Source organism: Acinonyx jubatus, chromosome B3 (genome assembly GCF_027475565.1).
Source record: "Acinonyx jubatus isolate Ajub_Pintada_27869175 chromosome B3, VMU_Ajub_asm_v1.0, whole genome shotgun sequence".
NCBI lineage: Eukaryota > Metazoa > Chordata > Mammalia > Carnivora > Felidae > Acinonyx > Acinonyx jubatus.
In genome coordinates this window covers 95,761,052-95,776,653 of record NC_069386.1, presented here as the reverse complement: position 1 = coordinate 95,776,653, position 15,602 = coordinate 95,761,052, and the positions used below count along the sequence as shown (strand labels likewise).

Here is a 15,602-nt window from a genome sequence, read left to right as displayed (position 1 = left end):
TGTTTTCATCACATCTCATCTCTATCATCTAGCACAGTACCTGTCATTGGATAGGCAAGAAAAAAATATCTGCTGTTAAATGAATGAAACAGTGGTCAAGGATGACTGAAAGAGTTCTGAAATGACCAAATAAATATTTTGGCAAAGAGTGAGAATACAGGAAATTGGCCAGGCAAGTTTGGAGGTAGGAATCAGAAGATGGTCAGTTTTACTTGCACAAGTTGAATTTGAAGTGTTGAATGATTTCAAGATGACATCCAGTAGGCCACTAAAAATACAGATCTGAAGCTCTGGAAAGAGCATCATATTGGAGCTATAGATTTGAGAGCCTTGACAATTGGTGAGATCATTCATGAAGAGCATAGCAAGAAAATAAAGATTTAGAAGGGAGCTACAAGGAACAGCAACATTTATAGAGTTGGCAGAGGAGAGACTGCCAAAGCTTTGGAGGACCTGTCAGAGGCTGTCAACAAGAACCAGGGAAAAGAACATTTCAAGGAGGAGGTAGTGGTCATAAATGACACAAACTGGGGGTGGGGGTGATAAATTATGTGGACAGAGGTCTTACAGGGTCCCTTAGATCTGCCAGTTGGGAGCTTAGGCATGGGAGCATCAGAATAGTTTTCGTGTATCGGTGGACTGTGGACTAAAGATGGAATGTTAGGAAGTGAATGTAGTAATTGTATAACATGCTTTCAAAAAAGTGCAGCCATGAAAACAACACCGATTCCATTTGGAAAGAGAGGCAAGGCCAAAGGAGAGCTTTTAAGATGAAAGAAAGCTCAGTATCTCAAGTAAAAGAGAGAGAGATAGGATGGGTGTGGAAATGACTGATGGAGGCATTTTTACCTACTGGATTTGAGATAGGAAGCGACAACAAAGTTGTCCTTCCTTGAAGATGTATTAGAGGAGGGAGTGGCAAGAAGTTGACCAAGTCTTTCTGATGGCCTTTAATTTATCTATGAAGGAGGGAGCAGTTAGGTGATGCAACGGAGGGGGAAGTCGGGACTACCTTCCAGAAGAAAACAGGAATGGGGAAGATCGTGACCGGACAGAGAAGTCTGGTGGTTGGAGATCTACTATGGTTGGAAATCCTTTTTTCCTTCTTCTCCTTACCCCTTCCTAACCTAGACCTGTTCCGAAAAACCCTCCAGGCTGCCAAATCCTAATCCTTGCGCCCATCCACCCAGATACGATTTTTCTCCAACAATAAGGGGAAACGAACATGCGGGGACGACAAAAGCAGATCGTTCCCTTAGGCTTCCTGCATTTCAGTAGTGAAAAGTGAGCGGGCCCCGGCACTTTTGCGGACCCCCAACCCCTTGCTACTACAGGTTACACTTCCTCTTAAAGCTGTACGGAGAAAGGACCTGCTTGCTGTGGACAATGAGACATTTAGGGACAGATGGTTCCCTGGTAAGTAACTTCCTCGAAAAGGTGCAGTATGTATTAAAGCCTGGCTTAAGTACAGGAACACAGCGTTCGGAGCAACACGCCCAGCGCCTAAGCCCGAACAGGGAAAGCGGCTTCACGCGCTCGGAGCCTCGTAAAGCAGGACAGCCACCCATCCCAGAAGACGTCACACGACCTCAGCCTCCGGACCGCCTCGCACTGGGCGTATCCATTCCCGCAGCCCCGCCCCTGCTCCGCCTCCAGATAACGTCATCCTACCACAGCCTCTAGTACTTCTTTGCAGGCTCTCTGAGCGCCGGGCGCGGTGGCGCGCGCCTGTAGTCCCAGCTACTCGGGAGGCTGAGGCAGGAGGATCGCTTGAGCCCAGGAGTTCTGGGCTGTAGTGCGCTATGCCGATCGGGTGTCCGCACTAAGTTCGGCATCAATATGGTGACCTCCCGGGAGCGGGGGACCACCAGGTTGCCTAAGGAGGGGTGAACCGGCCCAGGTCGGAAACGGAGCAGGTCAAAACTCCCGTGCTGATCAGTAGTGGGATCGCGCCTGTGAATAGCCACTGCACTCCAGCCTGGGCAACATAGCGAGACCCCGTCTCTTTTGTTTGGCTCTCTGGATTTGAGAAGCCTGTGTCTCCTAAATAAACGGCAGAAGCTTCCCCCCATCTTTTATGTGCTCAGGAGCCGACTAATAGGCGCATTAAAAATAAGTGAAATGTAAGTGGCCTATATTACTGACTCTCCCCACTATTTTACGTTTGTCCCCTATTTTGTGTCTCCTTACGGTTAAAACTCACCCGATGACACAGGATATTTGGCGTTTAGTAGCCACCTCATTGCTGACCCCTATCGGACTATCGCCAAAACTTCTCTGCTAAAGACTGTTAATCACCCTCGCCGCCAACAGGGGCTGCTCGTTCACTCACAGCCTGTTGGAGAAAATGGCTGCCGGGCCACAGCACAAAAAACGCGCCTCTGACCCCAGATTGCCCAAGTTCTCCTGGCGGCGGTCCAGCTTGCTGCTCTGTTACCACCGTTTCCCCGGACCTTTCCTCCCCACGTCCTGCCAGGAAAGGTTACCTTCTTTCACCACTGTTAGGTCAAAGTTTTTGCTTTCAAATATTGCAGACGGAAGATCTGACAGATCAGCAGCCTTTCACCCGAATCCTTACATTCAACTGTTTATGGATAGGGCTGAGCTTCCGACGGGGTACCCTGCTACTCCTTCCTTGGGTGGTGGGGACAACTTAGGAGGCGCCCAGGCGCCCTTGTGAGAGCAGAGGTAAGGGGCCAGCGTGGCCGAATGCCGTCACCCGGTCTCCCCTCGATTCTTGGATTGCCAAAAGCCAACGTTAGAGATGGAAGGAAGCGCCGGTAACTTCGAGCCCCCCGCGCGCGGCTGCATGCGAACTCAGTGTTGCGGAGAGCAAAACCTCAGCGGCCGCCACCGAGCTGCCTCGAGCAAGGCTGGTGTCCCTATCTCATTTTAAAAAGGAAATACATGAGCAAAGTTTGAAGGAATAGAATTTTCAAGTTGTCAGAAGTTCTTGGTTGTGGTTGTAATTTCACCTCTATGAAAGAACTGTCTTTTAAAGGATTCCCTTTTAAATTCAGACATTTTAGGGGCTGCGGAAGTTGATCAAATATCCACATCAGTCTTACATTAATCTGATAATCTATTGGGAATTTAAAGACTAAGCACTAAACACAGATTTACACCACTTGTAAAATAACAAGGAAAGGGACAGTGTAGTAAGCTTTTCATAAAGCTAATGGTATTCCATTTTTTTGAGGTGATTCTTTTTTTTAAACAAAAATAACTGCTAGAAAAGGCCCTCCTTGAACAAATATCTTCTTCTGGTGCTTCTGGGTCTACCCTCTACAACTTCATGGACTAAGTCCTACTCCAATTCTTCAGGACATTTGAAGACTTTAAAAGTCACCTCCAAATCAATGCACTGTCACTAAATGGAAATATACAGAAATGCATTTTTACTTTTTAAATCTTTACCCCACTCCACCCAGAAAATAGGAGAAAAATACTTTGAACATTTTCTTACCCCCCCCACCCCCCTACCCCCCTACCCCCCCCAATGGATCCCTAAATTTAGCCCAGAATGACTTAACTGTGACTATAAGGACTGCATTTGAGTTGCCACCTCTGCTGGCTTTGGAGTTTCTATTCCCCTTCAGTCTTTTCCACAACCTCTAGGAGAACTTCTCAACTTTCTGTAACTGAAGTGTGGTAGGCAGAATAATGAATGACCTCTCCCCCCCCCCCCCACAAGATGTCTACATCCTCGTATTGGAACCTACGATATATTACTTTACATGGTAAAAGGTATGAGTAAATTAAGGATCTTGAGATGGGGAGATTATCCTGGAATATCCCAGGGGGCCCAGTGTAATTACAAGAATCCTTATGAAGAAGGGAGGCAAGATGATCAGAGTCAGAGAAGAAGATAAATACAGCCTGGAAGTAGAGATTGGAGTCCTGCAAAGCCACCAACCAACAACTGTGGACAGCTTCTGGAAGCTGGAAAAAGCAAGGAAACCAATTCTCTCCTAGAGCCTCCAGAAAGAATGCAGCCCTGCTGACCCATCCCGGACTTCTGACCTTCAGAACTGTATGATAAATGTGTGTTGCTTAACCCACTGAATTTGTGGTACTTTGCTACGGTAGCAATAGAAAACACATGAAAATACATGAGAGGGGTCAAGGTTAGTCTGTACCTGAAAAAAACCCCTATGAGGTCAGGAAGAACTCATTACAGTAACTGTCTTCTGTAATATACTTGTGCTTTTTTTTCTTTAAGAACTTTTCATGTTGAACCAGTTTTTAGGGTTGATACCTTTTCTCATGGTTTGTATTTCTTTAAACTATAAGAATTTAGAACTCATCCATCCATTCATCTAGCCATCTACCCATTCAAAAAATTGTTTAAGTAAGTGCTGAATATTTACCAGATCATATATTTATACTAGATAAGCAGAAACAGTATAGACAAATTATTGTCCTTGTAGAGCTTCTGTCTCGTTGAGGGTGAGGAGGAGACCATCTTTTAAAAATGATCCATGTAAGGTGAGTTTTAGCATTCTTGTTATGCTCTGCTGAGTATATTTAATTCATTAGCCTGCTTGCATGCCTGAAATCGCCAATACGAAAAACTCTGTCCTGGGTTAAGGCATGGTTTTCAGTTACAAGTACACTTGTACACTTGTACAAAACATGTACAAAAACACCATAGAGAATGTCTATTTCAGCCACCCTCCTGATACTTGGTTATACTTTACTACAATTTCCTAGAATATCCATGAAAGAAGTTCAGTATATCATGATGTTGACCACATTTTTTTTTTAAAAAAGAGTTTGTGTTAATGGTGTAATATTTTTGATATACACTAACTTAAAAGTTGTATGTATTCACAACTATTCTATTAGTCTTAACCTTTATGGTTTATACTTTAGGTGTTTACTTTGAAGGGCCTCATCCATTTCAAGAGCATATAAATTGTCATATTAATGTTTATAACTCTGTTATCTTTAGAATACACATGTCATTGATTTAAAAATACCACTGTCTCTCCAAAACAATGCCTTTCTTGTTCTTTACTTTTTTGGGGGTTCACATTCTTGGTGCAAAGTGCTGACAGCAGATGAAGTATTACAGATATAATTATCAAAAAATTGTTGTCCATTTTGACCTGCCTGGTGGCTCCCTAAAGGATCACCTCGAAAGTTTTCCTTTGTTTTAACTACATAGGGGCTTTTCCAGGGCCAGAAAGGCTTCACAAGCAGTATTTGTTGAAAGCATTTAAAGGCAAATGTATTAGCTCCTGCCAGCCATGGCAAGAGTTAATAGGGCAAAAAATAGATCAAAAAGGCTAAGAAGAAAGAAGCTGAGGAAGAAGGCACTTGGAGGAATATAGACTGACAACTCTGGTATATTCCAGGGAGTCCAGAAGGTCAAATACATGCCCAAGGCAGAATGCATGCTCAGAAGAGACCTCTCACTAAGCTCTCACTTTGGGCTGGACTTCAGGCTCAGAACAAGAAGGAAATGAAGGCTAACGCAGAGTTATAAACTGACATGCTAAATGTTGAAGTACCCCAATATAGTCCATTCTGCAAAATCAGAGAGAATTCTTTTGTTTGTCTGTTTGGTTGGTTGGTTCAAACATTTAAGGAAATCTCTGTCAAACCATTATTGGCACATTATTCTAATGGAACAGAACTTCAGTGGCCACAAACAACAAGGAATAAATAAAGACTTACCAAAATTAGTTCAAAAGAGAGGATTCTGGGAAAATAGTAGAGTAGGAAGCACCAGGAATCTGTCTCTCCACCTAGACAACAACTGAAGGATGGCAGACAACAACTGGCAGAGTCTGTCTAGGGTACCTATTTCAGAACTGAGTGGCTGCAACTTCCAGAAAAAGTCTTGGATGGTAAACTGTGGTTAATTTTTGTCAATTTCAGCACCTAGCCCCACAGCAGGCAGATGTATACATATTCCTGGAGCAGCTTGCATAGCGTTTGGCAGCCAGAATGCACAAAAGGACCCAGTTTTCCAAATATTGAGCATCTATGCTCTGACTGACCATTGCAGTTTCTGGTCACAGAGGTGCAGGAAAAGAGGTAGGTGGCCATTGTTGTTGCATCTCCCACCATTGTTGGAAGCCCCTGCTAACTTCCAGGGGATTGCAAGGGTCAGCACCCTTTTTCTCCTCTCTTATATTTTTCCTTTTTCTTTTCCCCCTTTGGGGAGCCAGATGACAAAGACTATGACATTCAAAAGCAACTGCATATATGGGGAACATTAGAAATTTCTGCTTCAAGGCGTGCCTGGGTGGCTTAGTTGGTTAAATGTCTGACTCTTGATTTTGGCTCAGGTCATGATCTCACGGTTCTGAGTTTGAGCCCCATGTTAGGCTGTATGCTGGCAGGTAGAGCCTTCTTGGGATTCTCTCTCTCTTTCTCTCTCTCTGCACCTCCGCCACTCGTGCATGTTTGTGCTCTCTCAAAATAAATAAATAAACTTTGTTTTTTTTTTTTAAAGAAATTTCTTGGATAGAACTAGAGGGTATTATGCTAAGTGAAATTGGTCAGAGAAAGACACATATCATATGACTTCACTCACACGAGGACTTTAAGAGACAAAACAGATGAGCATAGGGAAGAGGAGCAAAAATAACATAAAAACAGGGAGAGGGACAAAACATAAGAGACTCTTAAATATGGAGAACAAACAGAAGGTTGGTTACTTGGAGGGGTTGTGGGAGGGGGGATGGGCTAAATTGGTCAGGGGCATTAAGGAATCACTCCTGAAATCATTGTTGCACTATATGCTAACTAACTTGGATGTAAATTAAAAAAAAAAATAAATTAAATTAAATTAAATTAGCTTACTGGAGGGGTTGTGGGAGGGGGGATGGGCTAAATGGGTCAGGAGCATTAAGGCATCTACTCCTGAAATCATTGTTGCACTATATGCTAACTAACTTGGATGTAAATTAAAAAAAAATAAATTAAAATAAATTAAATTAGCTTTAATTCTAAAAAAATTTTTTTAGTTAAAAAATTTTTTTAAATACAAAAGAAATTTCTGCTTTAAAGGACTTGAATAGACATTTATCCAAAGAAGATATTCAGATGGCCAATAAGCATATGAAAAGCTGCTCAACATCATTGATCACTGGGGAAATAAAAATTAATATTACAAGATATCACTTCACACCCATTAGAATGGCAAATACATAAATATTAGAATGGCAAATATAAAAAATTTGAAAAAAAACACAGAAAATAAGAAGTATTAGTAAGAATGTAGAGAAATTGGAATACTTGTGCACTGTTGGTAGAAATGTGAGACAGTATTGCCATTGTGGAAAACAGTATGATGGTTCTTCAAAAAACTAAAAATAGAACTACCATCTGATCTAGCAATTCTACTTCTGGGTACGTACTGAAAAGGATTTAAAACAGGTCTTGAAGAGATATTTGCACACCCATGTTCATAGCAACATTATTCACAATAGCTAACATGTTGTAGCAACTCAAGTGTCCACTGATAGATGAACGGATAAGCAAAATGTGGTATATACATGCAATGGAATATTATTCATCCATAAAACGGAAGGAAATTGTAGGGGCGCCTGGGTGGTTCAATCAGTTGAGCGTCCTACTTCAGCTCAGGTCATGATCTCGCATTTCATGAGTTCGAGCCCACATCGGGCTTTGTGCTGGCAGCTCAGAGCGTGGAGCCTGCTTCAGATTCTGTGTCTCCCTCTCTCTCTGCCCCTCCTCCATTCGTGCGCGCGCGAGAGATGTGTGTCTCTCTCTCTCTTAAAAATAATAAACATTGGGGCGCATGGGTGGCTCAGTCGGTTGAGTGTCCGACCTCGGCTCAGGTCATGATCTCACAGTCCGTGAGTTCGAGCCCCACGTTGCACTCTGGGCTGACAGTTCAGAGCCTGGAACCTGCTTTGAATTCTGTGTCTCCCTCTCTGCCCCTGCCCTGCTTGTGCTCTTTCTCTCTCTCAAAAATAAATAAACATTAAAAAAAGTTTCCAAACGACTCTCTTTAAAAAAAATTAAAAAATAAAAAAATAAACATTAAAAAAATGTTTTTAAAGGAGGGAAATTCTAGCATGCTACAGCATGGATGAACCTTGAGAACATTATGCTAAGTGAAATAAGCCCATCACAGAAAGACAAATGTATGATTTCAGTTATATGAGGTATTTAAAGTAGTCAAAGTTGTAGAGCTGTTAGCTAGCAGGTTTCTAGGGGCTGGGAGCAGTGGAAATTGGGAGTTGTTGTTTAATGGGTATAGAGTTTCAGATTTACAAGACAAAGAGAGCTATGAAGATGAATAGTGGTGATGGTTTACAACATTATATATTTGGGGCACCTGGGTGGCTCAGTAGGTTAAGCTATGATCTCACAGCTTTTGGGTTTGAGCCCTATGTCAGGCTCTGGTTGACAGCGCAGAGCCTGGAGCCTGCTTCAGATTCTGTGTCTCCTTCTCTCTCTGCCCCTCCCCACTCACACTCTGTCTCTCAAAAATAAATAAAGACATTTAAAAAATGTATTTTAAAAAAAAGTTTAGATGGTAAATTTTCTTTAGAGTGTATTTAAACACAATAAAAAGTGGAAAAAATTAGTTCAGTAAAAAAAAAAAAACTGAAGTGTTTGGTTTACTATACAAACAAACAACAACTACAACAAACAATATAAATGTTTGACCAAATATCTAGGCATGGTGGCCCAGCCAAGCTAACACATAAAATTAACTATCACAAGTCCACCCCTTGTCAACTAGATATTCATTTATGTCTTCCTAAACCATACTTATTTTTAAGTTTATTTATTTATTTTGAGGGGAGAGGCAGAGAGAGAGGGAGAGAGAGAATCCCAAGCAAGTTCCACTCTGTCAGCGCAGAGCCCAAAAAGGGGTTCGATCTCACAAACTGTGGATTATGACCTGAGTCAAGATCAAGAGCCAGATGCTTAGGGACACCCAGGTGACTCAGTAAGTTAAGTGTCCACATCAACTCAGGTCATGATCTTGCAGTCTATGAGTTTTAGCCCCGTGTCAGGTTTTCATTGGGCTCTGTGCTGACAGCTTGGAGCCTGGCGCCTGGGGCCTGCTTTGGATTCTCTCTCTCTCTCTCTCTGCCCCTCCCTGCTCATGCTCTGTCTCTCTTGCTCTCAAAAATAAATGAAACATAAAAAAATTTTTTTAAATAAAAGAGATGCTTAACCACCTGAGCTACCTAGGTGCCCCCATAATAAATTTCTACTGTATTGCTGACATACTCTTCCTTACCTCCACTGTGGAGTAGCAGATTTCCCCTTGGTAGTCAGGAACAATCACCCCAGTAAGCACCATAACTCCTTCTTTGCCATTGATTCAGAGGTACGAGGAGCCCAAAGTGGAAAAGGCAGCTGTCTAAACTCCCAGTTCAATGGAATCATTATTGTACCTCAAAACCAGCAGGTTTTTGGGTCCCTCGGTAAATGGACCCGAGTAGCATACGCAAATGAGGGATATGTTGTCTCCAAAATTCAAAAGGCCCACTGGGCATTGTACCTCTTTTTTGTTGTACCATGTGCAACATACTAGTTCAACCAGCATAATGTCATCAGTGTAACGAACCAGTGTGTTATCTTGTGGAAGGGAAAGGAGATCAAAACCCTGTGAACCTAAATTATGATATAGGGCTGGAGAGTTGATACCCCTAAAGCAGAAGAGTGATTGCTGCCTTCCCAGGTGAAAGCAAATTGCTCTAGGTGGTCTTTATTAACAAAGGTGGAAAAAAAGACGTTGCCAGATCAATAGCTGCCTACCAGGTACTAGGGGATGTGTTGATTTGCTCAAGCAATGAGACTATGGTGTAACAACTCCAGTTGAAGTCATTATCTGGTTGAGTTTATAGTAATCCACTGTCATTCTCCAAGATCCATTGGTCTTCTGCAAAGACCAAATGGGTGAGTTCAATGGAATGTGGGGAATCACCACCACTGCATCTTTCAAGTCCTTGATGGTGGCACTAATCTTTGCAACCCTTCCAGGAATGTGGTATTGTGTTTGGTTTATTATTTCCCTAGGTAGAAGCAGTTTTAGTGGTTTCCACTTGAGCTTTCCCACCATAATAGCCCTCACTCCACAGGCCAGAGAAGCTGTGTAGGTATTCTGATAGTTGCTGAGTATGTCTATTCCAATCATACATTCTAGTATTGGGGAATAACCACAAGGTAGATTTGGAGATCCACTGGGGCCACTGTGAGGCAGACCTGAGCTAAAATTTGATTTATCACCTGCCCTCCATAAGCCCCTACTTTGATTGGTGGACCAAGGTGACATTTTGGGTGTCTCAGAATTAGGGTCAGGTCAGAGTCAGTGTCCAGCAATCCCCAAAAGGGATTTTTTTTTAAAAATTATGATTCAGGGGTGCCTGGGTGGCTTAGTTGGTTGAATCCGACTTCCGCTCAGCTCATGATCTCACTGTTCATGAGTTTGAGTCCCTCATCTGGCTCACTGCTGTCAGCGCAGAACCTGCTTTGAATACTCTGTCCCCCCCCCCGCCCCAGTCCCCCCCATCTCTGTACCTCCCCACTCATACTCTCTCAAAAATAAAATAAAAACACTCAGTTTTATGATTTACTGACCATTTCTTTTTATCCCAAAGCATAGTTACCCTGTTAAACATTCATAGGTCCCCTTGGGGAAGACTAAGAGAGAGATTAACAATATAAACTTTTGGAAGTTTACTAGGGTCCTTCCTTAAGGGGACCTGGACTCCCTTTCTTTCAAGGGGTGCTGGGCCTGTAAACTTGATCAAGTCTGGAAATTGATTGAAGGGCTATGACTTTTTATGATTCAGGCTAGATTTTGGTTCACTTGAGCTAGAACTCTTATATGGATCAAGTGAGAATTTAGTAGGCTTCCCATATATTTTTCTGCTAGGAACACCATGATCAAACAGCCAGCATAACAGGTCTCCAGTCAGACAAATCTGATTGCTGTTTTGACTTTGCTGCCCACTATGGTAATTACACCCAGTTTGCCTTTGGTGATGGAATGCTGCCATTTGGACCCTGACAATTCACCATCCAGTTATTCCCATTGCATTTAGGATTCCCAGGCTAGTAGCAACAGTTTCCCACAGTAGGTTCTGGCCTACAGAGAAATGTGATCGCGGAGCTCTTCAAGGATGCTGAGGCTCCCCTCACAAATTTATTTCTCACTGTTGTGGTGAAAAGTGTCCACTGGAAACTTCCAAAGTGGGTGGGTAGGTCTTAAGTGACAAATGCACCCTAATTTTATAGAACTAGATAGCAGAGATGGTTGCACAACATTGTAAATATTTTCAGAACTACTGAATTGTGCACTTTAAAATGATGAATTAAAATGGTGAATTTTATGTTAGTGAATTTACCTCAAATTTAAAAAAATCTCAAAGACTACGTATAGAATATTTCCATGAATTGAGTAGAAAATAAGATTAAATATCTTATTTTAAGTGAAACTACATTGGTTCCTAGTGATCACCACTTCATCTTCTAGAGATCAATGAACTTTCAAGTATGGGCCAGAGGCCCCTTTCATCTCGGCAGCGAAAAATGCAGATACCTTGAGTCAAAGTTAATGAATAACTCTGGGTGTGGTGCCTAGGAATTAGCTTTAATTATCTCCACAGTAATTACTGAATGCACACTAAAGTTCGAGAATCATGATTCTAGGTGCTCATAAGTCACCCATTAATAATCTTCTCTAAATTTTTGGTTGGGCCAAATGTTAATAGCACCTGTTTGTGGTTTCAAATAGTCACTTTTATCTGCCCTTTGAAAATCAGATGATTTACCCACCTCCTGTTTCCTCTTTTCCCCCCAACAAGTCCTCAAGTATTCCTGGTTCAGAATTTTCTCAAAGAAATTCAAAAACTAGAATGATAGAATTCAATAGTAATTGATGCAGTTCTCTGGTCATTTTTACTCTTATCTTGATCTACTTCTCTCCCTTAAGTATTTTCTTGCATGCTCTTTCTGATGCCCACTTTCCTTGACAGACAAAGCAGAAGAAATGAATGAATGAGTTGATAGGCAGACGTTCCCTGTATTACTTAGTGTTCCTGCTCCTATCTTATCGGTCTAGTGCCCTAAGGAGGGAGTTTTGCTGAGTGCTTCAGTTTTTGTTTTTAAAGAAACACCTGAGTGTCGTCCCTTTCACTGTGGAGTTTTACTCGTATGTTTTAATGTAAGATATCTAGGCGATCTTTTGGGGATGCCTTCAGAGCCAACATAATAACTTTAGTATTGTTTATGTCTAGCCGGACCTCTCATTTTTGCAGTTTGGAGCACAAACTTGGCTCCCACTCTTTCCTAAACTCTCCAAATGGTTTATTTCACATTTTGAGTTCTTCAGCATGGTTTACTGTGCCCTACGATGCAGTAATGCCCTGTACCGTATGTCTTACGGCAGCACCCCTTGGCATCTACAATTCCCGGTTTCTTCTGAAACGGCATCGGCGCCCTTCGAATTTACAGTCGCCTTCTGCTGTTGGAAATTGTGACGACTTGCAGCCGGCAGGCTGGAGAATCCTCCCTAGGCTCAGCATCCTTGCCGGACGCGGTGGCGCGCGTCTGTAGTCCCAGCTACTCGGGAGGCTGAGGCAGGAGGATCGCTTGAGCCCAGGAGTTCTGGGCTGTAGTGCGCTATGCCGATCGGGTGCCCGCACTAAGTTCGGCATCAATATGGTGACCTCCCGGTAGCGGGGGACCACCAGGTTGCCTAAGGAGGGGTGAACCGGCCCAGGTCGGAAACGGAGCAGGTCAAAACTCCCGTGCTGATCAGTAGTGGGATCGCGCCTGTGAATAGCCACTGCACTCCAGCCTGGGCAACATAGCGAGACCCTGTCTCTTTTGCGTTCTTTCCTTGTATCTATCGTAACACAACGAGAAGTGGCATACTTGCATTCTTGCCCGGCAGTTTTCCTACTACCCCACGAGTCCCCCATGGTGGGGCAATCTTCTATTATTTTGTATCTCATTTCAAAACATTATGTAGCAAAACACCTGAATATTCAGGTTGCCAAGCGTTTACGGAGTTCCTATTGTATACCAGGTACTATGCTGAGGCAAGGGGATGCCAAGACCGAGGTTAGACGAGAATCCCACAAGACATCGCAAAACGCTCTTCAGAGAGCGTCCATCAAAATAGGAACTCTTTTTTGAACGTTTCTTCGCCTTTATTGTTGAGGGTAATTGTAGGTAATTGTAGGGTAGTTCGTTTCGTTATATTTCAAAATTCTACTCGTCCAGTTAACCGAATGGAAAGGGCTCATTGCTCTTGCATACCGAACCCTACTGCCCATTTGGGGGAAATCCTCCCAGTACTCTCATCATAAATTGTTATGACCAGCAGAGGTCGCTAGGGAGGTCAGCTTGAGCCCTGAAACACAAGAGGGAAAGGTGACCGGACTAGTCCGTCAGCTTTCTAGGAAGGAATGCAGTTTCAAGACACTAGTTCGGATCTATGTCTAATTGTTTTGGTATAACGAAAAGGTAGTTGACGGCGACTTGATATTCCAATTCTTCAGAAAAGCGACGCAAACACGTTCGCTTCAAGGAATATTGGGTCTTCTGCGCGGCCGTAGATTTCGGCCAAGTGCGCCTGCGCATAAGAGTAGCGGCGTTGAGTCAGGTAGTCAGTGGAGAAAACTGCGGTAGCGACACTCGGACCTCGCCATGAAGACTCGCTTCAGCACCATTGACCTCCGCGCGGTACTCGCGGAGCTGAATGCCAGGTACTGAGCGATAGGTGACTACGCTCTTGCGGGGAATGCAGAAGGCAGAGGCCGGTGCCCCGTGGTGGAAAAAAAGACCAGCCTGATGTTTCCACTTAATCCCCCAGTGCTCCTCTGCGGACCTGGCTAGGCCTGGGTGGGCGAGCGCGTGACATCTTTCCCGCGGCCCTCGGGATATCTGGGGACCCCAGCGTCCGCATGCCCCACACCCCGCACTCCCGGGCTGCTTGTCTCGCCGGATCTTGTGTCAGGCTTTGGCGGGGCCCTCGCCGAGCTCTCGCCTTGTTGGCCTGAGTTGCCCCGGTCTGGCAGCGAACGTTTATTAAGACACGAGACACCAAGTAGACGCCGGGGTGCCCAGCAGTCTTTTGCCTCAGGGGTTTCCAGACCGGAGGCCTGGTTTCTTTGACACTCCTCCTCATTCCTAGGAGACGGAATATTGGCGTTTTAGCTGAAAGTAACGTTCTGATCTGGTTTCTGTTATGCAGCTGTGTGAGTTTTGTCATTTTTTTTTTTCCAGAGTTTTGTTACCTTTTTTTTCTTTTGTAATAAAGGGGGTTAGATATTTCCTTAGAAATATCGGGTCATTTCAAGGACGCAGGGCATTGCATGGTGTTCCTAGGACTGCTCTTTTTGTCTTAACTTTTGTTCTTAAGAAGTTACACTTCTTTTGGGCTCAATGCCTGGTGGCCTTCACTCTGCTCCCTGGTTGACTCCATATCCTTTGAGTTGAAGATCCCCTCTTTGAAGGCCCTGCTTCCTCCTGCGGCTTTAATTTGAGTGAAGTTTTGTATTTCAAATGTTGTTACGTGTTTCCTTTCTCTTGCAGCTTACTAGGAATGAGAGTAAACAATGTTTATGATGTGGATAATAAGACCTATCTTATTCGTCTTCAAAAGTAAGAGCATTTTACAGGCTTGTTTGATTTTTGGTAATTAAATATGAGATTATTGATTTTTTTTAACCTGCACTTTTAGTCTGTTTTATTGAGTTAGCGTTGACAAATGCCTTAAAGAAAAACTTAACTTTTTTCTTCCACAGACCAGACTTTAAAGCTACACTTTTACTTGAATCTGGCATACGAATTCACACAACAGAATTTGAGTGGCCTAAGAATATGATGCCATCTAGTTTTGCCATGAAGGTAAACTTTAAGTTATACTTGAAGCTAAATTTTAAGGCCCTGAGATTGGTCACTAACAATTTAAGTTTTAAAATGTTTGGTTTTCCTTCACTATTATGAATAAAATATAGATAAAATAGTTGATAGATACTGGGATGAATAAAGTAGACATTTATTGACTTCTCCCTGTTACCCTTCACACCCCAGTATGCTCTAGATCTTTCAGTTCCCACAGTCATTATTCTAGTTTAAACTTGTATAACGTTCCCATAAAGTCCTTTGAATTACAGTATACTTCTTGCTATCAAAACAGTTCTTTGTTAGACCAGAGTTAATTTTTCTCAAGCATCATTTTCATTAGTTTCTTACCTTTTATGATTCCCAAATTTCTGAATTCATATCCTATCTTCTAGTATTCTTGGTTTTCTGTGATATGCCCCCCCCCCCTTAACCTTTTCCTAGTTTTCTGCAGCTCACTTTTGAGCTGCCAATCTGTATTTTATTGAAATACTCAATGACATTAGTATGTTACCAATCATATCTTTTTACTTTTCACTTCTCTCTTTGCTTTTGTCTTGTTTTGTTTTTTCTATTAAAACAGAGAGTCTGCATTTGTGGACGTTACCTGTCCGTTTATTGGCATAACAAAGATATTGAAAGTTTATGTGGTACAGAAGAAAGACATTAGAATCAAATATACCTAACTCTGAATTAATGATTTTGCCGCTAAATAATTTTATAACCCAGAAAAGTAACTTAAC

General features: G+C 42.8%; 1 protein-coding gene across 2 annotated transcripts in view; it reads left to right on the top strand.

Annotated features, from left to right (window-relative positions):
- The first annotated feature begins 13,418 nt into the window (after nt 1-13,418).
- The window catches only part of NEMF (nuclear export mediator factor), a 63,596-nt gene continuing 61,412 nt past the window's right edge, over nt 13,419-15,602 (top strand). Inside the window, exons 1-3 of one of the 2 annotated variants that reach the window (XM_053224440.1) lie at nt 13,419-13,718; nt 14,548-14,616; nt 14,760-14,862. In XM_053224440.1, coding sequence (XP_053080415.1) covers nt 13,660-13,718; nt 14,548-14,616; nt 14,760-14,862 — 231 coding nt within the window. In that variant the 5' untranslated portion in view covers nt 13,419-13,659. The remainder of the gene's footprint in view (nt 13,719-14,547; nt 14,617-14,759; nt 14,863-15,602) is intronic. The other variant, XM_027065671.2, reaches the window with a different exon arrangement.